Source organism: Artibeus jamaicensis, unplaced genomic scaffold (genome assembly GCF_021234435.1).
Source record: "Artibeus jamaicensis isolate MK-2021 breed Jamaican fruit bat unplaced genomic scaffold, CSHL_Jam_final contig_327, whole genome shotgun sequence".
Taxonomy (NCBI): Eukaryota; Metazoa; Chordata; class Mammalia; order Chiroptera; family Phyllostomidae; genus Artibeus; species Artibeus jamaicensis.
Genome location: NW_026521772.1, coordinates 740,425 through 761,888, shown reverse-complemented (window position 1 = coordinate 761,888; position 21,464 = coordinate 740,425). Strand labels below are relative to the sequence as shown.

The window sequence follows — 21,464 nt, the reverse complement described above, 5'->3', positions numbered from 1 at the left end:
CTCTGAGTCAAAGTCACTGTCTGCTTCCTTCATGCATGTATGTAGGTTGCTGAGTATTTCCAGAGAAACTTGCAAAACACTGTAGATTTTTGCCACTATGAATTCATGATCTCCAGCAATTCTTCTGTGCTTTCCTAGTTCTTCTGTTCTCTACCATGTCTAAAAGGTTTCCATGTTCTTTAAACCTCTGACTCTACTATATTCCTTTCATTCTAGAATCTGCTTAATTAAAACCACAGAATGGAATAGTCCCAGTTTTGTCCTCCGACTGTACATTCCCTCCCTCCCTGTCCATTCCTCGTTCTCTCCCTCTTGCTGTAAGGGAAGAAAGGTCCACTCTTTTGAGTTTAATCCCGTGCCTCCTCTGAATCCGGTCTCTGCTGTCTTTCCCTTTCTTTGCCAACTCTTCCGCTTTCCTCCTTCTGTGGCCCTTCCCTTCTTGTTTGGAGATGGAGTGGCCCGGCCCCTGGACACCAGCCCTCATCATTCTCTGAGCTAGGACCGCAGCAGCCTCCTCCCACTTTCTCAAAGGCGCTCCCCTCCACCCCGCCTCACAGGGTTTGCACGTGCTGTTCCTTCAGTCGGGACGGCCTTGTAACTAAGGTCAGAAAGCTTTCCCTAAAGCTCCAAGTCAAAGTCAGGTTCCTTTGCTCTTTGCTCTCACAAGTCCTTATATCTCTTCTCAGAGTTTATCTTACTTTATAACTGTGCATTTATTAAGGTGATTATCTAATTGTCATTTTCCATACAACAGTATAACCTATGTAAGTTCAGAAAGCATATCTGCTTTTGCTCATCTTTGTTTCCCTGGGTTTAGCACAGTGCCTGGCATATTCCAAGTGCTCAGTGAAGAAATGGATTCATTGAGCTTTTTTAGCATTTAAAGAGTCATCCTTCCCATCCTCCAAAATCCCTTTCAACCTCACATCTACTGATCTTGCCTCTTGTACTTTCTATCTTGCTGGCTGTCTCTTCCACCCCTCATCTTCTCCCCACAAGAACCTTCTTACAAGAGTTGTTACATTTTCCTTTCTCCATTTACTCACCTCCCATACAACTCTTGAATCACTGGCTTTTACAATCCATCACTCCCCCGAAACCATTCTCGGTGTGGCCAGGAGGGACACCTGCATCCTGAACTGTTGCACAACGACCACTTTCCACTGCCCTGCACCTCAGATGACATCTAAGCACGACTGACACTTGTCAACTCCTTCCTTCTTGCAAACAAACGCCATCCCCTTAGTGTTCACACTAAGTGTTCACACCTCCTACTCTTCTGGGCTTCTTCCTGCCTGAGTCTCGTGCTTCTACTCCTTGGCCCACCTTTTCTATGTTCCTGAACCTACCTGCCACCCTTCTCTGTGCCCCTCTGATAATTCTTCCACAGTGTCAATACTGACGACATCTAAATACGTACCTTCTGCTCGGACCTCATGCTAACACCCCCCTGCCTACTTGATATTTCTATGTACTTGGATATGAATTTGTGGATATACACCACAAACTTAACATGTTTGACACTAACTCATCATCCACCCTTGTAATTTGTTCTTTGTTTGCTGTTCCCTTCAGCAGTGTGATCACTAGCGAGCTGCGTAAGTGGGACTCCCGACTGTCACCAACGGCTCCCTCTCCACACCCTGGCGCTCACATCTCATCACTAAGACCCACGACCTATGGTTTCTCTCACTCCGGTATCTCTGGAATCTGTCTGCATCTCTCTAGCCCATAACAGACGCCCTGGTCCTTTCTCACCTGGATCACTGCAACTGTCCGTGAACCGGCCTGACACCAACATCTAATCTCACCACTCCCGAGCCACTCTCCACTCTCCACACAGCGGCCAGGACGTCCTTTCTAAAACATAAATCTATCTCCCATTCGAAACTCGTCCATGCTTCCCACTGCCCATAGGATAAAATCCAAATCGCCCGCCATGGCTTCCATGGCTCTGCCCCGCTGTCCAGCCGCTACCTGCTCCTCCCAGTGTCTATTTGCTCCCCTCGTTCCCCATCTTCCAGTCATGACCTCCGGTTTAGGTCATGTTTTCCCACCCCTGGGCCTCTGCATATTCTTTGCACAGACCACCCATCTCCCCTCCTCCTCCTCCACACACTACGTCACTCCTGCCATCCTTGAGGTGCCACCTTAACTCTTATTTCCCCTGAGAAGTCCCCTTGCAGGGATCCTGGCAAACAGCGGGCACCCAATACATGACCTTTCTTTCCTAATTCCCTCATTTTAGTTTAATGTCAGGTTTTGCACTTTTGATTTCGCTCAAGCTATTTTACGAATAAAATACAAATGACGTAGGCTGATTTATATTTTAAAATATTCTGTTATACAGATCTAACAACAGAATATTTTGAGTATGTGATGAATTTTGCTACTAAAGAGGCCCATCATAAATATAACATTTGCAACATTATGTGCACCCCCCAAAAAATTTAAAGAGTAAGCTTACACATCAGAAAAACTAAGGTATATAAGATGCTTTACTCTTCTACTTCCCCTTTTTATTTTTATCAGAGCAATGCCAGCTAAATGATTTAGACTACAATTAAAAGAGTCAAAATTTTAATATTTCATCTTTTACCTATGTAGCACCTATTTGAACCATAAGAAGGCAGGAAATATTGAATTTAACCATGTACAATGTCTAATATCTGACAGTTTCTGACCAACAAGAATAATAATTTCATCAATTCAACCTAATACAATGTAAATAATGTCAAATAAAAATATACAGAAATAGGCAGTCACATCAGAATCATTATAAAGGTTATGTGTATATGCACTTGCATACAGGTATCCCATTATGAAGTCTTACACTCTATGGAAATATAATTTGCTTATTAACAAGTTTCAGATTGTCCCACAATACAAAGGCCAATTATTATTATTTTTTTGAGTCACAGAGTTCCCTTTAAGACTCCAGTGAAAGCTATATGTTGTCTCACCAGGAAAAACAAAGCGCTCTCATGCTTACATAGAGAAATTCAAACTTCTAGTTGTTCAGAGTCCATGAAGCTAAAACAACGGTAGAACTTGTAACTCTACAGCAATGACCGCACGATGACATTCAACAAAAGCTGACTCCCTGGGAAAGGGCAGGGTATTCATACGTGAAGAATTAAGTAACCAAATAATGTTTCCAAAAAAGCTGACGGGTCAACAGATTTTCTGATTTTAGCCTGGCTGAAACCACAGGAAGTGAGAGACAGAATAACTTGAAACCATGTTAGTTAAGTTAGAAAAAATAAACACCAAAAGATATTCCTGACATTGATCTAATCCCACGTGGTCTATTAATACACCCCGGGGATGCACTCAGAAGCAAACCACACACAGAGCTTGCGAGTTCATTTTTACCGGTGACTGTCACACACACTGTGAAGCCTGTCGGTTCACTGACAGCACTGATCGCCTAGTCCCTTCAAGTTCGAAGTGATTAATGTTGTTGGGTAATGAAATGAGAACACCTCATTTGAAGAAAAAACGACTGTAGACAAACACTGACTTTAAAAATAATTAAAATTTGAAAGAGAACTTTTATTATTGTGACAGAAATGCTATCTTTAACCTGAAACAGGCTGTAGATAAGAAGTTGTGACTCCGCTTTCTTGCCTCCCCACCCCCGCCTGCGGTCCGTGAACACGGTCTAACACGGAGCTTCCCAGAGGCGGCATGCACTGCTGTGATGAGGGCGCGCTGACTCACAGCCTTGCCACACCCCCGCTGCCACTGCTCCGAGTGGGCCTCACGCCCCACAGCCTCTCACAGGTTGCACGGGATGGGGATCGGCAGGGGGAGGAGGTGCAGACGGTGGGGCAGGCCTTAGGAGGTTTTCAAAACTGCAAATCACTGTGAAACCGATTTAGTAGGTTGTGACTAGCTTTTTGGTTTGTGGATTTTTCTTGGTGGGAAGGAGAAGTTTAAGATAAAGAGGATACAATATAGTAAAAGAAAAATCAGAGTGTGTCATATATGATAAGGGTAAGTATCTCTTCAGATAAGTATGTGTGTATGTATATATGGTCAAGGGCTTAATAAAAAAGCTATTTTAAAAGTGTAGGTCTTGGTTTAAAAATTGTGTCAAGTTTCAGGTTGGAGACCTATGTTCCAGTCCCGGCATAGCCCTGAACACTGTGCTCCCTCAACGTCCCCTCGCATCTGCCTCACAGGCACAGGCTATAAATCAATGTCCTGAGCTACAAATCCAATACACAAAAATCTGTTGCATCTCCATACACTCATCATGAACTACCTGAAAAGAAACTTGAAAATTTATAATTGCATTGAAAAGAACAAAATACCTTGGAGGTGAGAGATCTATACACTGAAAACTGTAAGATAATAATGAAAAAATTGAATATACAAATAAATGGAAAGATATTGTATGCCCATGGACTAAAATAATTAATATTATTAAAATGTCCATACTACCCAAAGCAATCTACAGATTTGATACAAACCCCATCAAAATCCCAATACCACTTTCACAGAAGCATCCATAAATGAACAATTCTAACATTTGTATGGAACCACAAAGACCCCAGAGAGCAAAAGCAATTACGAGAAAACACAAAACTAAAGGCATCAGGCTCCCTTGTGTCAAACTATATCATAAAACTACAGTAATTAAGACAGTATGGTACTCACATAAAACAGACTTATAGATCAATCCCAGAAATAAACCCTTGCATACATGGCCAATCAATATATGACAATCGGGAAAGGATAGTCTCTTCAATAACTAATGTTGGGGAAAACTGGACATCCACATGCAGAACAATGAAACTGAACCCCTACCTTATACCATACACAAAAGTTAACTCAAAATGTATTAAAGTTCGAATGTAAGACCTGAAACCATTATTCTGTAAGAAAATATAGGTGGTAAAGCCTCATGACACTGCTCTTGGCAACAACTGGATTTGACACCAAAAGCAAAGGTAACAAAAGCAAAAAGAAACAAGTGGGACTATATCCGACTAAAGCTTTGGCACAGCAAAGGAAACCATCAGCAAAAGGAAAAGAGCCTACTGAATGGGAGAGATATCTGTAAGTCACATCTCCAATGAGGGGTTAATATCCAAAATATATACGAACTCATATGAGAACTCAATTGCAAAAAACAAAACAAAACACAAAAAACCCAGGTACACAAAAAGGTGCTCAATATCACTAATCACCAGGGAAACAGAAACCAAAACCACACTGAGATACCAACCCACACTGCTAGTGTGGCTATTACCAAAAACACATGTTGGCAAGGCTGTGAAGAAATGGCAGTCTTTGAGCACTACTGGTGAGACTCTAAGTTGGTACAGCCACTCTGGAAAAAAGCGTGGAGGCTCCTCAAAAAATTAAAATTAGAACTACTATATGACTTAGTAATTCCACTTCCAGGTGTTTATCTGAAGAAATCAACAATGCTAACTCAAAAAGGTACTCACTCCGTATTCACTGCAACATTACTTACAATAGGCAAGACAGGGAAGCAACCTCAGTGTCCGCTGATGAATGAATGAATAAAGAAAATGGGGTGCGTGGTGCACACACACAATGGAATGCTCCTCGGCCAGAAGACAGGATGCAAGCTTGACATTGCAACGACACAAATGGACCCTGGGGGCGTTATGCTCAGTGAAATATGTCAGACAGAAAGAGAGAAGCACCACATCATCTCACTTACATACGGGACCTGAAAATCACAAACAAACCAAGTTCACGGATACAGAGAATAGATGGGTGGTAGCCTGAAGTTGGGTGTGACGGCTGGGCAAAATGGGTGAAGGGTGTGGAAAGGCACACATTTCTAACTATAAAGTGGGCTAGTCACTGGGATGTAATACACAGCATGGTGACAATGGTTAATAGTAGTTCACTGCATATCTGAGAGTAGCCAGGAGAGAGGGTCTTGGAAGTTCTCACCACAGGAAAAGAAGACTAACTATGTATGGTGACAGACTTTAACTGGACTTATTGTGACAGTCATTTTATAATATATAAACATACTGAGTCATTATATTGTGCATACAAAACTGATAATGTTGTATCAATTATACCTTAATAAAAAATGATGTCCTGGGGGCACTGTTGTAAATATCTGAGAAAAAGTCCTTCTCCTTAGTTAATGAAAAAACAAAGCCCACAAACAAAACAGAGTAACAACCCTGTTATTACTTTTAAAATACTTTTATCTATCCATTCACGGCCAGATAGACCAGTCTGGTTGCACTGCGGCCTTCCATTCCAGGAGCAGTCCGTTCAGATTGTGGTTTGGACTTGAACTCTACCATTTTATGTTTCTGCGCCTCTGAGATCCCACGGTTCTGTCTTAGTCATTGTTACCGTCACCTCTGAGGGACTCCATTAAATACCTTGGGAAAATCTTGCCCTGTGAAGTTCATATTTTTGCATGGTTTTCCATTCTGAATGGTTTTCCAATATTACAAGATTTCCCTTGAAAAGATAAAACTTTCAACCTCAATTGTATCTCTAACTCTGTACTCTTATTCTTAGAAATGAATGTTTTATTTTAGTAGATGCCTACAGCAGTGCCCCATTCCTAACACTTTTCCCTGAGAGCTCTGGCACAGTCATCTGGCTGAAGACTACCTGTCCGATTCCAATCAAAATCCATCAAAGCCACCGGGACCCCCGGAGCGCACCTTCGAAGTCTACACGTAACTGTGGCTGGAATGTAGTCACTTGGCCCAGCCACACAGCAGTCAGGCCAGAATGCTTTAAAATTCCACATTTCAGGATCAAGACTCCAAAGGTCTACCTTTTTTAATACCTTTAGAAAATGATCTCTTTTAATACAGAGTTCATTTTAAAAACAATATAATTTTTCAGTGATTTACTTTCAATACTGAGTTGTACATCTTAACATTTAGAAAACACTTTAAGGTAAGTTAAAATTCAGTGCACAAGTATTACAGGGGCAAGGTGCTTAAATGTACTGTCAGGGTACATTAAATAATGAACTTGAACAAACTGATGGCGACTCTATCTTCCACTTGCTCAGCCCGAAGTCTGTGGAATCCCCGTGGCTCGTCCTTTCCTCTTACACCCATGCAACACATATTGTGAATTCAGTTCCTTCGAAATTATAGCCCGGGTTCCAACCGCCCGCATCTCTCCCCATTCTCCATCCCTGTTCTTATCACTCTCTACCGCCATTTCTCAACAGGCAACACTGCAAAACCCCGTCTGAGGTCCCTCTTGCTACTCCCACCCTTCTGTAGTCTGTTCTCAGCCCAGCAGGCACTGCCACCCTCTGAGCTCAGGCAGAGCACATCCCTCTTCCACTGCAGGCTCCCCGGGGGCTGCCCACCTCCCTCAGAGGAGAGCCCAAGTCCTCACGATGGTCAACATTTCGACAGGCTCTCTAACTCCCTCTCCATTTACTCTCATTTTCATTCACTTAGCTCCAGCTACTCTGGCCTTGTTGCTGTTCCTCAAACCCACCAGGCAAGAGCCACCCTCAGGGCCCTGGAACTCGCTGTTGCCTCTGCCAGGGGGCTCCTTCTCCAGACTTGCCCATGAGGAGCCCAGCACCTTCACCTGCTCAGGGAGGCCGGCCCCGCCGGACAGCAGCAGTAACTCCCCCTTCCCCACCTACCCCATCTCATTCCTGTTCCCTACTCTTTCTTTCTTCAAAGCTATTTACCACCTTCTCACAGAGTAGTATTTACTCTGTCTTTTACTGTGTGTCCTTATGCAAGAATATAAGGTCCATAAGACCTGGGATCTTTGCTGTTTGTTCAGAAAAGAAATTTATATTAATGTCATGGTTAGGTAAGAAGACTCCCTAGTACATTCCATAGATACAAGAATTAACATCAGTAAATTGGTGCTAATTTTTTAAAAGTAATCTCTCACCTTGAATCAAAACTTCCTGCATAGAGATTTCTATTTCAAATTATTTCGTCCACTGTGTATAGTTTTATCAGACATACAATAAGGAGCAACGTGTCCATTCATTTGGTCAGAGTGGGATGCGAATGAGTAGGTTGAGACTCAGCCTCCCAAGTCCCTCTTAGAAACAAGCCTAAGCAGGCTTGTTTTGCTTTGTCCTAAATCATTTAAAAACAGATGTCCAAAGCTAAATACTTCGTCTGTTGCTATGGAAACTACTATCACAGCAGCCCATTGGAGAGCCTGACCTATACAATAAATGTTAGTCTTCCTGTTGTTACCATCCGAACCTGCCAACTATTAGAAGGTACAGCTACTATGTATTGATCGGCCTGACAAGACTGGGAGAGACTAGTTCACACACAACATTTTCTTCAACAGTCAAAACCCAGCAACATACGGGAACTAGCTCTTACATAACTTGCCATGTTATTATGCATTCAAGTCCCACCTCTATTATATATAAATTTGTGCATCTTACCTTAATATTGCAGGCCTGCTCCATCAATCTTCTTGCATTTTCCTCTGCCCTGTATCTCTTTGGAAGCTGAACTCTGAAGAACTTTAAAGCACCTTCAAAATCAGCCTGCAGAAGATCTTCCTTTGAGGTCTGCAAAATAATCACCCAGAATCGTCACCACATTTTAGCCTGTGTTCATGACAAATACACTGAAAAAAGAATTTCTAGTGTCTGTGATGCATTTTTACAGCTAATAGCTAGGCCAGTTTTAAAATATTTGAGAAAGAGATTTCTAACCTCTTTACTGTAAGTTGAAACAAGTCACCACAAATCCTAGAGGCAATCTCAGAATTAATTAACAGGCTAACATATTTAATTTATATTACCTAAAGATTTGAATGGTGGATCCTGGCGAAACCAACCAAGTTATAGCTCTGAGAGAAGAAAAATGCAATAAAAGAAAAAAATGTAACCCTGGGACTAATCTGTGGCTTCATGGGCATTTAAAAATACTTTTACAAAGCTGGCTGAAGGAGACACAGACAATGCAACCAAAGCACATCAGAGTTACATAATAAATACCTAATTGGAGGATGGCCTTTTCAGCAGCTCCAGGGATGAAAAGGAGAATTTGATCACACACCTTCAAGAATGCTATGGCCGCTCTGACTGCCAATTCCCGACCAGGGCACGTGCCTGGGTTGCAGGTTTGGGCCCTGGTCAGGTGCACATGAGAGGCAACTAACCAACAGTATTCCCCTCTCACATCAGTGTTTCTCTCCCTCTTTGTTCTGCCCTTCCCCTCTCTCTAAAAATCAATGAGTAAAATCTTTAAAAAAAAAAAAAAAAAAAAAAGAATGCAAGAATGCTATGGTGACCAGACGGAAGCAGGTGGGAAGGATGGTAAAGGGTAAAGGGGGCCAAATATACGGTGACAGAAGAAGATTTGACTTTGGGTGGTGGGCGCACAGTGTAATATACAGATGATGTATCCTAGAAATGTACACTTGAAACCTATATAATCTTATTAACCAATGTTGTCCCAATACATTTAATTAAAAATAACCTCAGAATTGGTATGGCTCAGTGGATTGAGCACTGGCCTGAGAACCAAAGGTTCACCGATTTGATTCCCAGTCAGGGCATGTGTCTGGGTTGTGGGCCAGGTCCCCAGTAGGGGGCACTCAAGAGGCAAACATTGATGTTTCTCTCTTCCTTGCCCCACAAAAGTAAATAAATAAAATCTTTAAAATAAAACAAAATTCTGTCAAATAAAAGAAGTAAATGAAGCAAGCCACTTAACTACTGGACTCATGAAAAATACTGTTTGCAAAATTTACTTCCTTAATAAATAACAACTACTAAGAAATATGTGCACACAAAGAAAAAAGACTAGAAGGAAATGAAATGTTTCTCTGAATAGCAAAATTATGGTTATATATTTTTTCTTTGTATTTTTGTTGCATTTCCTACAAATCTACAAGAAAGATTTTGTAATAAGAAAGACACTAAGAATTTTAATGAACAACTATAAGCAATTTTTGGCAAATATTGTGATACAAATTACACATGCAGGCAGACTCAATAACACAGAAGTAATCCAAAAAGAAAATGAATGTTTTAAGAGTCTGTACTGAATTATCCAAAAATTCAGTAATAAAATGAAAAAAAAAAAAAAAACCATGGTGGCTAGAAATCACAGAACTATGTACTAGTTCAAAATATCACTTTATTAAATTTAGAAGTAAAGTTATTAACTGTAAAGACAACACTGAAAGCACGTCGGAGATATTTCTGCTCATAACAGGGTCTGAGTCATTGCCATCGGCACTCTGGTCCTGGCCATTGTCATCTCTCAGGCAAGCCACCATGGTAACCCCCGTCTGGTCCCCATTTCCACTCTTCCCCCCAGTGCACTCTCCCGAGAGCAGCTCCACGACACCCTTTCAGATCAGCATCGTCCTCCACACAGAGCCCTCCGAGGGTTCTTACTGTTCTCAGAATGAAACCCAAGTTTCTAACACTGCCCACGGGGCCCGCCATAACCTCCCTGCTCCTCCTTCCCGGGTACCACTCTCCATCTGTGCTCACTACAAAGAAATTCATCCTTCTTTCAGAAGAATCAGCTGAAACTGGAAAGGCTGTTCTTCACTGGGGAATCTTTAAGTTTTTCTATATTGCCTTCAGAACAATAGTGAGGGAAGAGTAAAATAATGAAAATACGATCACCTTCCTGACATTATGTGTTAAGTAATGTCAGCCAAAAGATACGACAGACAAGGAATAGAAAAATCTGGATAAGCAAAGACATGTTTTCTTCCCTTGAAAAATAAAAGAAAGAACTCCACCAGCTTTTATATAAGAACTAGTAAGCGATAACTTTTGAAAATTAGTGGCTCCACTAACACTCAGACAGGGAACCTGTTTATTAACAACATCTTCCAGATTATGAAAAGGTGACTCAGACAGTTAAAACACTCAAACAGTTCCGACTTCTCTTCCCTTTCAGGTAGGCAGAGAGAGATGCCCAGAGGCCACAGCAGATGCTGCCCTCCGTGTCCCTCCCACCCACACAGTCAAATGAGTGAAACAAACTGCTAGGCACACGAGTGATACCACACACACCTGGTCTGTGAGTTCACCAAGGCTCCACTTCAGGAAGACCCAGGATTTTCTTTATTTTTTTTAATCAACATTTATAGCCCTGGCTGGTGTGACTCAGTGCTGGCCTGTGAACCAAAGGGTCACAGGTTTGATTCCCAGTCTAGGGCACAAACCTGGGTTGCAGGCCAGGTCCCCAGTAGGGGGTGCACAAGAGGCAACCACACATTGATGTTTTTCTCCCTCCCTTCCCCTCTCTAAAAATAAATAAATAAAATCTTTTAAAAATACACATAAATCAACATTTATTAAGTACAAATTAGAAAGTGGATTTAGGACTCATTTTGATGTGTAATTGGTTTTTATATTTGGCTGCATCAGAAGCCTACACGCAACTTCTACACCAGGGTCTCCACTTCTTTGAAGAGTTGCGATCTCTCTCCAATGAGCTATCCTTGCAGCTGTTAACGACGGAGGTGAAAACGGAGCCGTATTCTCTCCTGTGCTCCTTCATTCCCTGCTTAACAGTAATGGTTTCAGAAAGTCTACAAACTAAAGACACACTAGGATGTAATTTGGCATCATAAGAAATTTGACCAAACTTGAACCTCAAACAGCTGAAGTGTTACCTGCGTCCACCCACCCTCTCCAGCCTGACAGTCCTTGGGACTCACCGTGTGCGTGCCTGGGTGTCTTGGGAAAGGGCAGCCGCATCTGAGACCTGTGAGTTGTGGTCTGATAATGACTCCCAGGTCCCATAAGAGGCAAAGGGGGGACGCTGCGCATGAGGAGAGTGAAAGCCTCTCCTCCTTCTCCACATTTCACGCACTTACAAGCCAGTGGGCTCTGGGAGGGCCATCGCCGACACCGTTTTGAGTGTTTTTCCCACTGGAAAAGTCAGTGTGAGGGCAGCACATTCTGAAGCGACTTTTGCAAGGAGGCGCGGCGGTGCAGGGGGAGCCCCAACCTTTCGGGGTCGCTCTAGTGCTTCCACCTCGAACCGCCACGATTCGGGTGCCACACCATTCTTCAGGGGCCTCTGACGAGCCGCAAATTCTAGGCTAGATCATTCCAGGGACTCGTTTGAAAAAAGGCCTCTAGGCACGATTCGCTTTCTTGTCTACCCCGTTTTCACGATAAATGGCTTTTCTCCCTTTAGTTACACACAGTGTCTGACAGGGTGTCTGTATGGCCGAGAGACACTCTGGGGACCTGAGGATCGTCTGGAGGCACAGGCTGTAGAAGCGGGAAGCATTACTCAGCTGGCGTCTAAGTTACCTGTACCTTGCTTTGGTGTTTTGATTTCACCAACAAAACTTGGTGAGTCTCCCTACAGATGTTAGGCCTTTTGTTGGCATCTATGGTGAAACACCTGCAGCTGATTTACTAAAGGGAAGCCGTCCTTCAAAGGCCACCTCTGAGGAACCGGGAGCACACACCGCGAACGTGCCTGGCGCCCTGGCAGGCTGACGGTCCCTCTGGGAACCGGGGCCAACGCCTAAGGCGGGCTCCAGGCCCAAAGCTACCGTACAACACTGTCCAGATTAGTTTCCTTTGATGCGATCAGCTCATTAAGAAGTTAAGTTGCCATAGGAAAAAATATGAAAAAATCATTACTGGGACCTTAAGGTAAAATTAGGTGTTTTTATGTGTTTTACTCCCACACTTTCACGTTGAAAGCATGACACAGGCCTGAACTCCAGCGCTGCCCCCTTGTCTGCTAAAGGAAAGACCCAGTGCTGCAGGTGGCAGGACCCCTCACAAGACCACCCTGGGCACATCGGCCACCGACCCCGCACCAGCGGCCAGTCCGCCCAGACAAGGCTGAACAACCGCACTCCCCCTGGAGACACGCTAAACTTCGAGCAGTAGGTCACTGGAGAGCTGGTCCCGACCCACAGCCAGGTCGCTAACGAAAGGGCACGTGACTCGCCACATGCAGAGTGTCACCCCATTGATAATCCCGTGAGCACAACACTGTGTGACGCCACCAGAGATTTCCCGATGGCCCTGAGGACAACTCGGCATACACTCTTCACACGTAACATGTGTGGCACCATGACCTAGAGTCTGAGGGTCAGGGCCCAGACAACCCAAGGGGTGCACTTCCTCAGACGCCTAACTGGGCAACCAAGCCGACTCTGCTCAGTCGTGTTTAACCCACGCACAGTCACGTGTGAAACACACCCACACACCTACGGCCTCCCTGAGACCCGAAGCTCGGGAGCCTGACTCCCGGGGAATTTATCGCTGATAATTTGTCTCAAACTAGAGGCAGCTCAAACTCTTCTCTGATGCAGGTTTGCGTATGAGAGACACTCTTAGTTACCAATTTCTGTCTTCCTCCAAAACACTGAAGGTCTAAATGCCAAAGTGCGGCAGACCTAGGTTACTGGAAGGTTCCCTGTTCAAGCTTCTCGCGACACAAAGTTGTCTTTAAGAACGTATGAGGCCAAAACTGATTCCTCAAAGAGACGCAGAGAATTTGTTGAAATATATTTTAGCACTTCGTAGTGTCAAAGCTCCTGAAATATACTTGTTATTTCACTTTAAAACTTTATTTCACTTAAAATTTTTCACTGAAACAAACAAACCTTTGTAACAGAATCAAGAATCTTCATTTTTCTCCTTCATTAAGAAAAAACATGATTCAGGGAAATAAAATCTAAATGAGTACTGATGACCTCACGTGGGCATTAAAACATGTACTGAACTCTTAATTTCTTTCTTAAATATCAAAGGAACAATACTTCTCAAAAATATGGCCTTCTCCCCCTATAACTGTATGCTAGTCACCGTATCTAACTTCATCTTGGAGTGATACACAGACTTTCTTCAGGGTGACAGATCACTTATGTATGCAGCTGCCTAACACGTCTGTTAGGATTATGTATGTATGCACATACATGCATGGAGACTGAATTAATAATGGTAAAGATAAGTGTAAACAGAGATGAACTCTACTGGAGGGAAATATGTGAGAGAAAAGAGTTAAATTCAGTCAAGTCAATGCTGTACTTTTGAAAAGACTCAAATGTGAGATAATCACAATGAGGTAATTGTCGGAAAGGCATCAAACTCCATTATATAAAACAGACAAAGCTAAATTATTCCAAATAATGGTATAGGACTACTGCAGACCAATTACGCTACAGAACAGTTGCTAGGTACAGTTCTCAAACCACTGAAAAGCAGCCCTGCACCGGGGATTGTGGGTGTTTAATTTTAACCCTTAGTAGGGAGCAAGGAAGGGTGATTTTCCTCTTGTTGAGGAAATTATCAAAAAACGAGCCAGCCAGACTTCCCAGTCACAGCACAAACCCCACAGTTTGAAGCTATTTCACAGGCACACAGCTAGAACATTCTAGGAGAGAAATCTGCAATTTCCTAAACAAGGGTTTTTAGGGGGTAAAATTCCCTATCCCAAAAAAAAAAAAAAAAATCAAATTGGCAACCAAATGGGGAGGTCAGAAAGCAAACCACACACAGTCTAGATAAGTAGCAACGTCTGTTGTAACATTTAACCCTTTGGAGACATAGGAACAGAACGCTAGCACTTGAGGATTCTCCTTTATTGCTGAGCTGAGCCAGCCAGAAAAGCATTTTTTTTTTTTTTTTTGTGGCTGCCACAGAGATAATGCCACTAGTGCGGCCCTGGGCTCTGAGAAGAGACCTCGGCTCCTCCGGCCAATTAGGAGTGGCGGGGACCAGGCTGGGGCAGAGCCCCTGGCCACGGCCACTCGCACTTCCTTCTCGGTTGAGTGAGAAAAGAGAAGAAAACAGAAGACTGCACGCTCCTCCAGGACACAGGGAATTCTCATGGAGGGTGGCAGGGTCCCCCCGAATGAAGTTCAACGAAAAACAGTCTCACCGCCAGAAGCCGAGGCACAAACAGACGATGCCCCATCCCCAGAAGTTCCAGCACGCGACACGCATACTCATTCACCAGCTTGGTCCTCTCGTCGTGCATGTCCTGAGACTTTCTGACGGGAGGCGCGAGCTTGGCAGCTGGGGCTGGGCAGGGCACCCCTTGTTCCATGAGCAGTATGTAGGTATCCAGACTGAGCAGGCTGGGTCTCTCATCCACAATTTTAAGAGGTGCAGTGGGAGGGGAGCCTCGCTGAGGTCTCCCCAGGAGCACACAACAAGCCGGTCTGTGCTGGCAAATGCCAGCTAATGTCTCCACAGGAAAAGCATTTTGGTTAAATTAGCCACGGTGCAAAGAGCACCAAAGTAGACTGGAGAATAAAATCAAATACTGATCTCAGTGAAAAACGGCAAAAGCAATCGAATGCAAGAAAATGGCCAAGAGTGACGTAGGAGAGTTCAGATCCATGTGTCAAAACGTACAAGCTGCTCAGAAGGGTCTAGCGTGTGCATGCTGTGCGTATGTGTGTGTGTCTCTGTGTATGTCTGTGTGTGTGCAGACAGCAGCGGGAGCCAGGAAGCCAGGCAGTTGTGAGGCTGTAAGGAGAAAAAGGATGAGCTCATTGCAATCCTTGATTCGTGACAAGCTGCGCTGCTGCTGCTACTGCTGCTGCAGCCGCTGCCGCCACCACCACGGCTGCCTCTCGCTGTGAATCAGTAATGAAGGGGTAGGCAAGGCAGGGGAGGGGAGAGGAGGAGGAGGTTGGTGAATGAGCATGCAGAGCGCGTCTCGAGGGAGAATGCTGTAATAAGAAGCCAATGGCGAGCATCGGACAGATGCGCTTCCCCTCCTGGTCCACCTTCAATCAGTGCTCATCTGACAGCGTATGCTGTTGAATCCTAAGCCCAGAGACAGACGAACTTGCTTCTCCTAGCATGTGATGCTCACAGAGAAATCAGACAGCCTGCCAGCTAAGAGGCTGACCTTTATCCCTCTCGCTTTCTAACAACAACAACAGATAAAACCCTGATTTTATACTGTGTATTCCAAGTTGAAAGCTCTAATCCTCGTAAGGTTACTGAAATCTCAACGGAAGAGAGGTTCAGGGAAAAATGAGAGAGGATGGACGAAGAGCAAGGACTCAGCATCCAAGGAGTGACACACCCTCGCATTGAAGTGTCTGTGCGATAATGACTTTTTGCAATGCGAGGGTGTGCAGAAGTACTTCAGCACTCTGGGAAGGCTGGCCACAGTTAGAAGGGTGTGTTTTACAAGCACACAGTATGATAAAACAAAACCCTACAATCTAATAATAACAGCATAATTTAAGGAACTACTAAAATCAAGATTCTCCAAGTAAAAATACCTTTCTTAAGGCACAGACCTTGACAGACGCTTAGGTAATAGTCCGAAATGTTTTGATAGACTCCAGTCACATTAACCCTTCCCTGGTAATAATGTAACTGGGAACTGCCCCTAGTTTAAAAACTTCGCAATCTCAGAATTAAAGTGCTACATTAATTTACCAGACATAATCGATCAGTTGTAGCCAAATGAAGGCAAAAGGGGGCAGATCCCTTTAGTGACAGTTCCTTAACCTCAGCCCCACAATTTACCACGCGGGTGGCGAGCCCTGGTGTGGCAGTTCCGCGGCCAGTCCCACTGGACAGACCGGTCTCTCCAGGACGGCGGCAGTGACTGGGCGCTGAAAGAGCCCGAGCAACTTCCTCCCAACGCTTAGTTCCCCCAAAAGTCCCAGACCTCTGCAGGTAGCAAAATACAAACATTTATTACAAGATTTTCGTGATCTTGGTTAGAAAAGTACACTAATTACGGAATTGGGCTAGAGGGAAATATTGCTTTCCTTAGCACAATACTGTTTGGTTTCTCTTTCTAAAACCTCAAGAAAATGAAAGTTTTCTTGGTAAATATTTAAAGTATTAATTAACAAAATATCTAATATACCTAAATGTTGCTGTCAAGCCTTTATTTCTTCCTAGAAAATTTCTTTCAAAACCATACAAAGCAAAGACTTTAATGGAAACTGACCAGAGCATGAGAATATTCTACATACAAAAACCCCGGACCCTTAGGTGTCGGAGGAGGTGACTGCCGGACTACCAGGGTGGGGGCTGGCTCAGCTGGAGGAGGAGGGAAGAGGTTCTGGGCTGTTCGCCCCCACCCTGCACAGGCACACGCACAGGGACAGGGACAGCCCCATTTCCATCTTGTTTATCACACACTGAAGTTCAGCAGATGTTGTGCCAAAAGACCGCCGCTGCTCTGTGAGAGTAACAAGTGCCTGCTGTGGACACATCCCACTGAAGGACAAGGGGACTGTCCGACCCACGGAGGAGGAGGAACTCACTGGCTTCTCTGTGTACAGGATTTCTTTCGGACTGCTTTTTTTAAAAAGAGGGGAGATACTTTCACCCACCTACTTGGTCAAAGATCCCTGGCAGAAGCATTTCTTTCTCTTCTGTAAACCAGAAACAGAAAACTTCTTGGCCCAAGGTTTCTGGTAAAAAGAAGTACAAATGAATCCATGGACTTTGGAACTGTACAGTATGGCTCTAATGCTCACAGAAGAAGTTAAAACTGTACGTACTGAATATTAAATGCTAGTAGTTAGCACGTGACGGTTTAATGAGCAAAACAAGTGACACTAAAACAGGCACATTAACCAGGGCTGTGTGAGAGACACTATAAATAAGCGGTCGCGTGTTTCAGCTCCCCGATCTCTCCACCACGCTTTCCTGAAAAGGTGTGTTACCCTCGAGGAGTGAGGGGCAGGGGCAGCCTTGGGCCCCGAGCAGCCTGTCCCTGCTGGGATGACAGCTGCTGTGGTTGGAGGGGAGACAGCACGGGGCCAGGGTGTCCCTACCCCAATCAGGCTGAGGAGTGAGGGCTGCGCCAGGCCCTGCAGAAGGCACTGGGGATTGGAGCGATGAAGAGCCTGAGGAAGAGCAGGCCCAGCTGGCACCGTAGGGGATGGAGAAGACACAGCTGCTGACATGCAGGGGTGGATGCAGGTTCTTTGTGCGCTGGACCCGCCATTAAAGAGCGAGGATGTGGGGGAGAAGGGGCCACAGCACTGAGCAACCACAGCTCCGTTCTGGGGGCCCGGAACACGCAGAGCTGGGGGACTGGGTGAAGGCTGGTGCAAGCCTGCCACAAGTGGACCCCTGCCTGGGCTGAGGTGGCAGATGCCCAGGGGGAAAGTGTTCCCAGTCTGGAAAAGACCACGCTGAGAGCTGCCTCATCTCCCCGTGCTCCAGGCCAGAGGCAGCAGCAAATGCAGTGCATCTGAGGTGTCACCTGCGTCCTCATCCACTTCAAGGCCACGCAGACTTCTCAGAGACCCACTGACTCTGCTGCACATGTGGGAACATCCGTCCGAGCCCCGCTCGCCTCAGCATGCACCACTCTACAGAAAACAAGGCGCCCCACGCACATGGAAAACAAACAGAAGCATCGTCCTTGCTTTCACAGTCTCCATGATTTTCCAAACCTGGTCCTAATGTCAAATTATCCTCTGAGAATAGGTTGCTGGTAAGTATCAGGTAGAATACGTCTCTTGGAGCATCGCTTGGTGAAAAGAAAGAAGTCACCCCCGGAGTTTTCAGAGCCCCGGAGAGTCCTTGCCTCATTGAGCATCTCCCCATTGTCCACTAGCTCCCTGCATCATTCACTCACTGCTGATGAGGTTCAACAATAAACGCAACACACTTTTGAGAAAGAAAAGTGGGAGTTACGAAGTAATGCAAAAATGAGATCAATGATAGGACTCTTCTGAGTCTATCAGTTACAAATGCACGATGCCTCACATTTCTTTACACTAACATAAAGAAGATTCAAGAAAATTTTCTGTCAAGAAAGTTCAATGGCAAGTTGAAGGTAATCCGTGACATCTGAATGAATTGTATAATGAGGCAGAGTGAGAGGAAAGAAGAGAGGACCAGGCGATGGCCCCAAAGCCATGACTAAAGCAGGGACTGTCAGCCAGGGGGGCCACAAGAATGTTTAAAACATGCAATCCCTGACTATTTAGACAGGGACACTGACCTCCTACCCCTTAGGATGTCAAATAAAAAATGACAACAGCCAACACAACAGTAGCCAACTGGTGCGAATGAATTAAAATTATACCTATTCTTTAAAATTACACCTAAAATTAGACTAGCAAAAAATATATTTTTGGGTGTGCCGCAGAATGTTAGTAATTAGCTTCTGCGTGCCATGAGATGAAAAGGGTTGAAAACTGATGGTCTAAAGAACCGAAGCCTCACTCTGGAGGGCGGAAGCAGGGGACAGGGGTGCGGCCCCCATCAGTGCTCGGGCCCGATCGCTCCCCCTGAGTGCTCCCCCTGAGCCACACCCACCATGGCATGGCCACCAGACATGGGCAAGACAGAAACAGACTTCCGACGTCAATGAAAAGCATGTTGGGCTTCATACATGGCACTGTGATGAAAACAATGAGTGCAAAGAAACACCCTAAGTGTCCCTTCAGGGGTCACTCATCTCACGGGAACTGGGCAGGAGGCTTCTGAACACAGGGATGAAGTAGGGTGTGCTGGGCACACAGAGGGAGGCTCACACCGTGTGTGACGACGTGGTCACGCCTCTGCTGTCCACAGTGGATGCAGACAGAAGTGGGCTTCCCCGGTGGGATGGCCTGGACCCAAACCAGGGTGGTAGGGATTAAACCTGTCTCTCCACGCAAAGCAGAGTACTGCTTAGTGCCCCAGCTCTCAGTCACACTTCCTTGCTGTGTGACCTGGGTGAGTTAGGCAAACTCTCTGAGCCTCTGTTCATTCGCAGGATCACCTATCCAGCCAGGCTGCCTGAAAATTTAACAAACTGATGCATATACAGGACTCTCTCATGGTGCCCAGCGCAGAGTGGGTTCTAGGTAACCAGTGATTTCCTCATCCTCCTGGGAAGTCTCGAAGGAGGGGCGGACAAGGGTAAAGTGCATGGTGTCCATTTGGGCTCAGAGAGACAGGGCGGCCCAGTGCCACTCCAGTTCACACTTCAGACTTAGCCACACCAATAATAAGTAGCAAAGGATCTATGCTCTTTCTCAGCTAGAAAAGGTAAAACAGCAAAACCTCATTCCCTAGTTATTTCTTATTTGTCTGATAGTCTACTTTAAAAAAAAAAACAAACCCTGAAAAATTTGGCAAGTTCCTAGGGTCCAACGAACAGGTCAGATGAAGATGGCTGAGTCGTGTTGGAAGCATGGTCCTGGGAATCCCACACAACTCACACGCTGCCAGTCAAGTCCTGATCCTGCTCAACGCTGCTCGATGGGTCGCCGTGGTGGGGAAAGCCCGGCAGCGCCGCGTCCAGCTCCGGGTGACGCGCGCTGCTTAACGGCCCGGCTCAGGTGAACGGCATGGCGACTGAGCACGCAGGTAACAGCGCAGGGAACGGGGCTCGTTGTTTTGTAGTTGGAGCTCATACACTGAGGGTTTCAGTAAAAATAAACGAAAATCCATAATTAACTGACACCATGGCGGGCAGTCCAGGTAGCACGTCGAGAGGCATTCGAAGGAGAAGAGATTCCTGAACGTTCTGACCTTTTGTGAGACTTAGGTAAAATGATCTTAAAGGAGTGTTTGGTTTTGTCTTGTTCTGTTTTGATAGAACAGAGAACTTCCCTCCAGCAAGAGGAATTTAATAACATTCGGAACGGTCACGGGAGCATCCCTGTCACTTCTCACCTACCCTTGTGATCACATCCCAGTGTGACACCTTCGTTAAGGCAGGAACTTCTGCAGTCTCTTGGAGACCTGGTCCTTCTGCCTCTGCTTCCATATCTCCTCCGACAACGAACTCCAAAGGCTGCCTGTCTTGTTACTGGACCATTATATTTGTTTAAAAAGAACTACTTATGGTGATCCAAAAATCTGAAACTTCTAGGTACTGGATTGGGTTATATATTTAGTAACAACACAAAATTAGTCTATTTTTTACATGACATTGATTAAAGTATCTGAAGAGAGCCCTGCCCTGGCTGGTGTAGCTCAGAGGACTGAGCACCAGCCTGCAAACCAAAGGGTGGTTGGTTCAACTCCCAGTCAGGGCACATACCTGAGTTGCTGGCCAGGTCCCCAGTGGGGGTTGCGTGAGAGGCAACCACATGTTGACATTTCTCTCCCTCCCTTTCTCCCTCCCTTCCCCTTTCTCTAAAAATAAATAAATACATGAATAATCAAATATCTGAAGAATCTTAATTTCCTCTCTTTCTAAGACAGCTATCTCTGCTGCTAAGTAACTGGGCCCCCAGGAGCTGGTTTCTGGCCCATGCCACACTGTTCACAGCCCTGCCTCCTGTCCCAAGGACACACCTTCTTGGCCAGTATCCCCCCAGGTACCACTCACAGCGAAAAGGATGCTCTAGAGAGCACAACAGAATCGGAACCAATGTGCTGATGTCAGACCCTGGAACACATTGGAATCTGCGTGCTCTTCCCACAGAGGGAAGGGCTGAGGCCGCAGGTGAGTCAGGGACTTGCTCACAGTCATGACACCGGACCGAGGCCCACCCAGCTGCACGGCAAGGAAGCAGCAAGCCCTGCCTTGTAACCCAACACC

The 21,464-nt window shown here is 45.2% G+C and overlaps 1 protein-coding gene across 7 annotated transcripts in view; it reads right to left on the bottom strand.

Moving 5' to 3' along the window:
• Nucleotides 1–21,464, bottom strand: part of RABGAP1L (RAB GTPase activating protein 1 like) — a 425,645-nt gene that overhangs the window by 93,754 nt on the left and 310,427 nt on the right. For 6 of the 7 annotated variants that reach the window (XM_037145558.2, XM_037145559.2, XM_037145560.2 and 3 more), the window contains one exon: nucleotides 8,414–8,542. In XM_037145558.2, the coding sequence (XP_037001453.2) occupies nucleotides 8,414–8,542 (129 nt within the window). Of the gene's footprint in view, nucleotides 1–8,413; nucleotides 8,543–14,864; nucleotides 15,399–21,464 lie in introns of those variants that run through there. The other variant, XM_037145567.2, reaches the window with a different exon arrangement.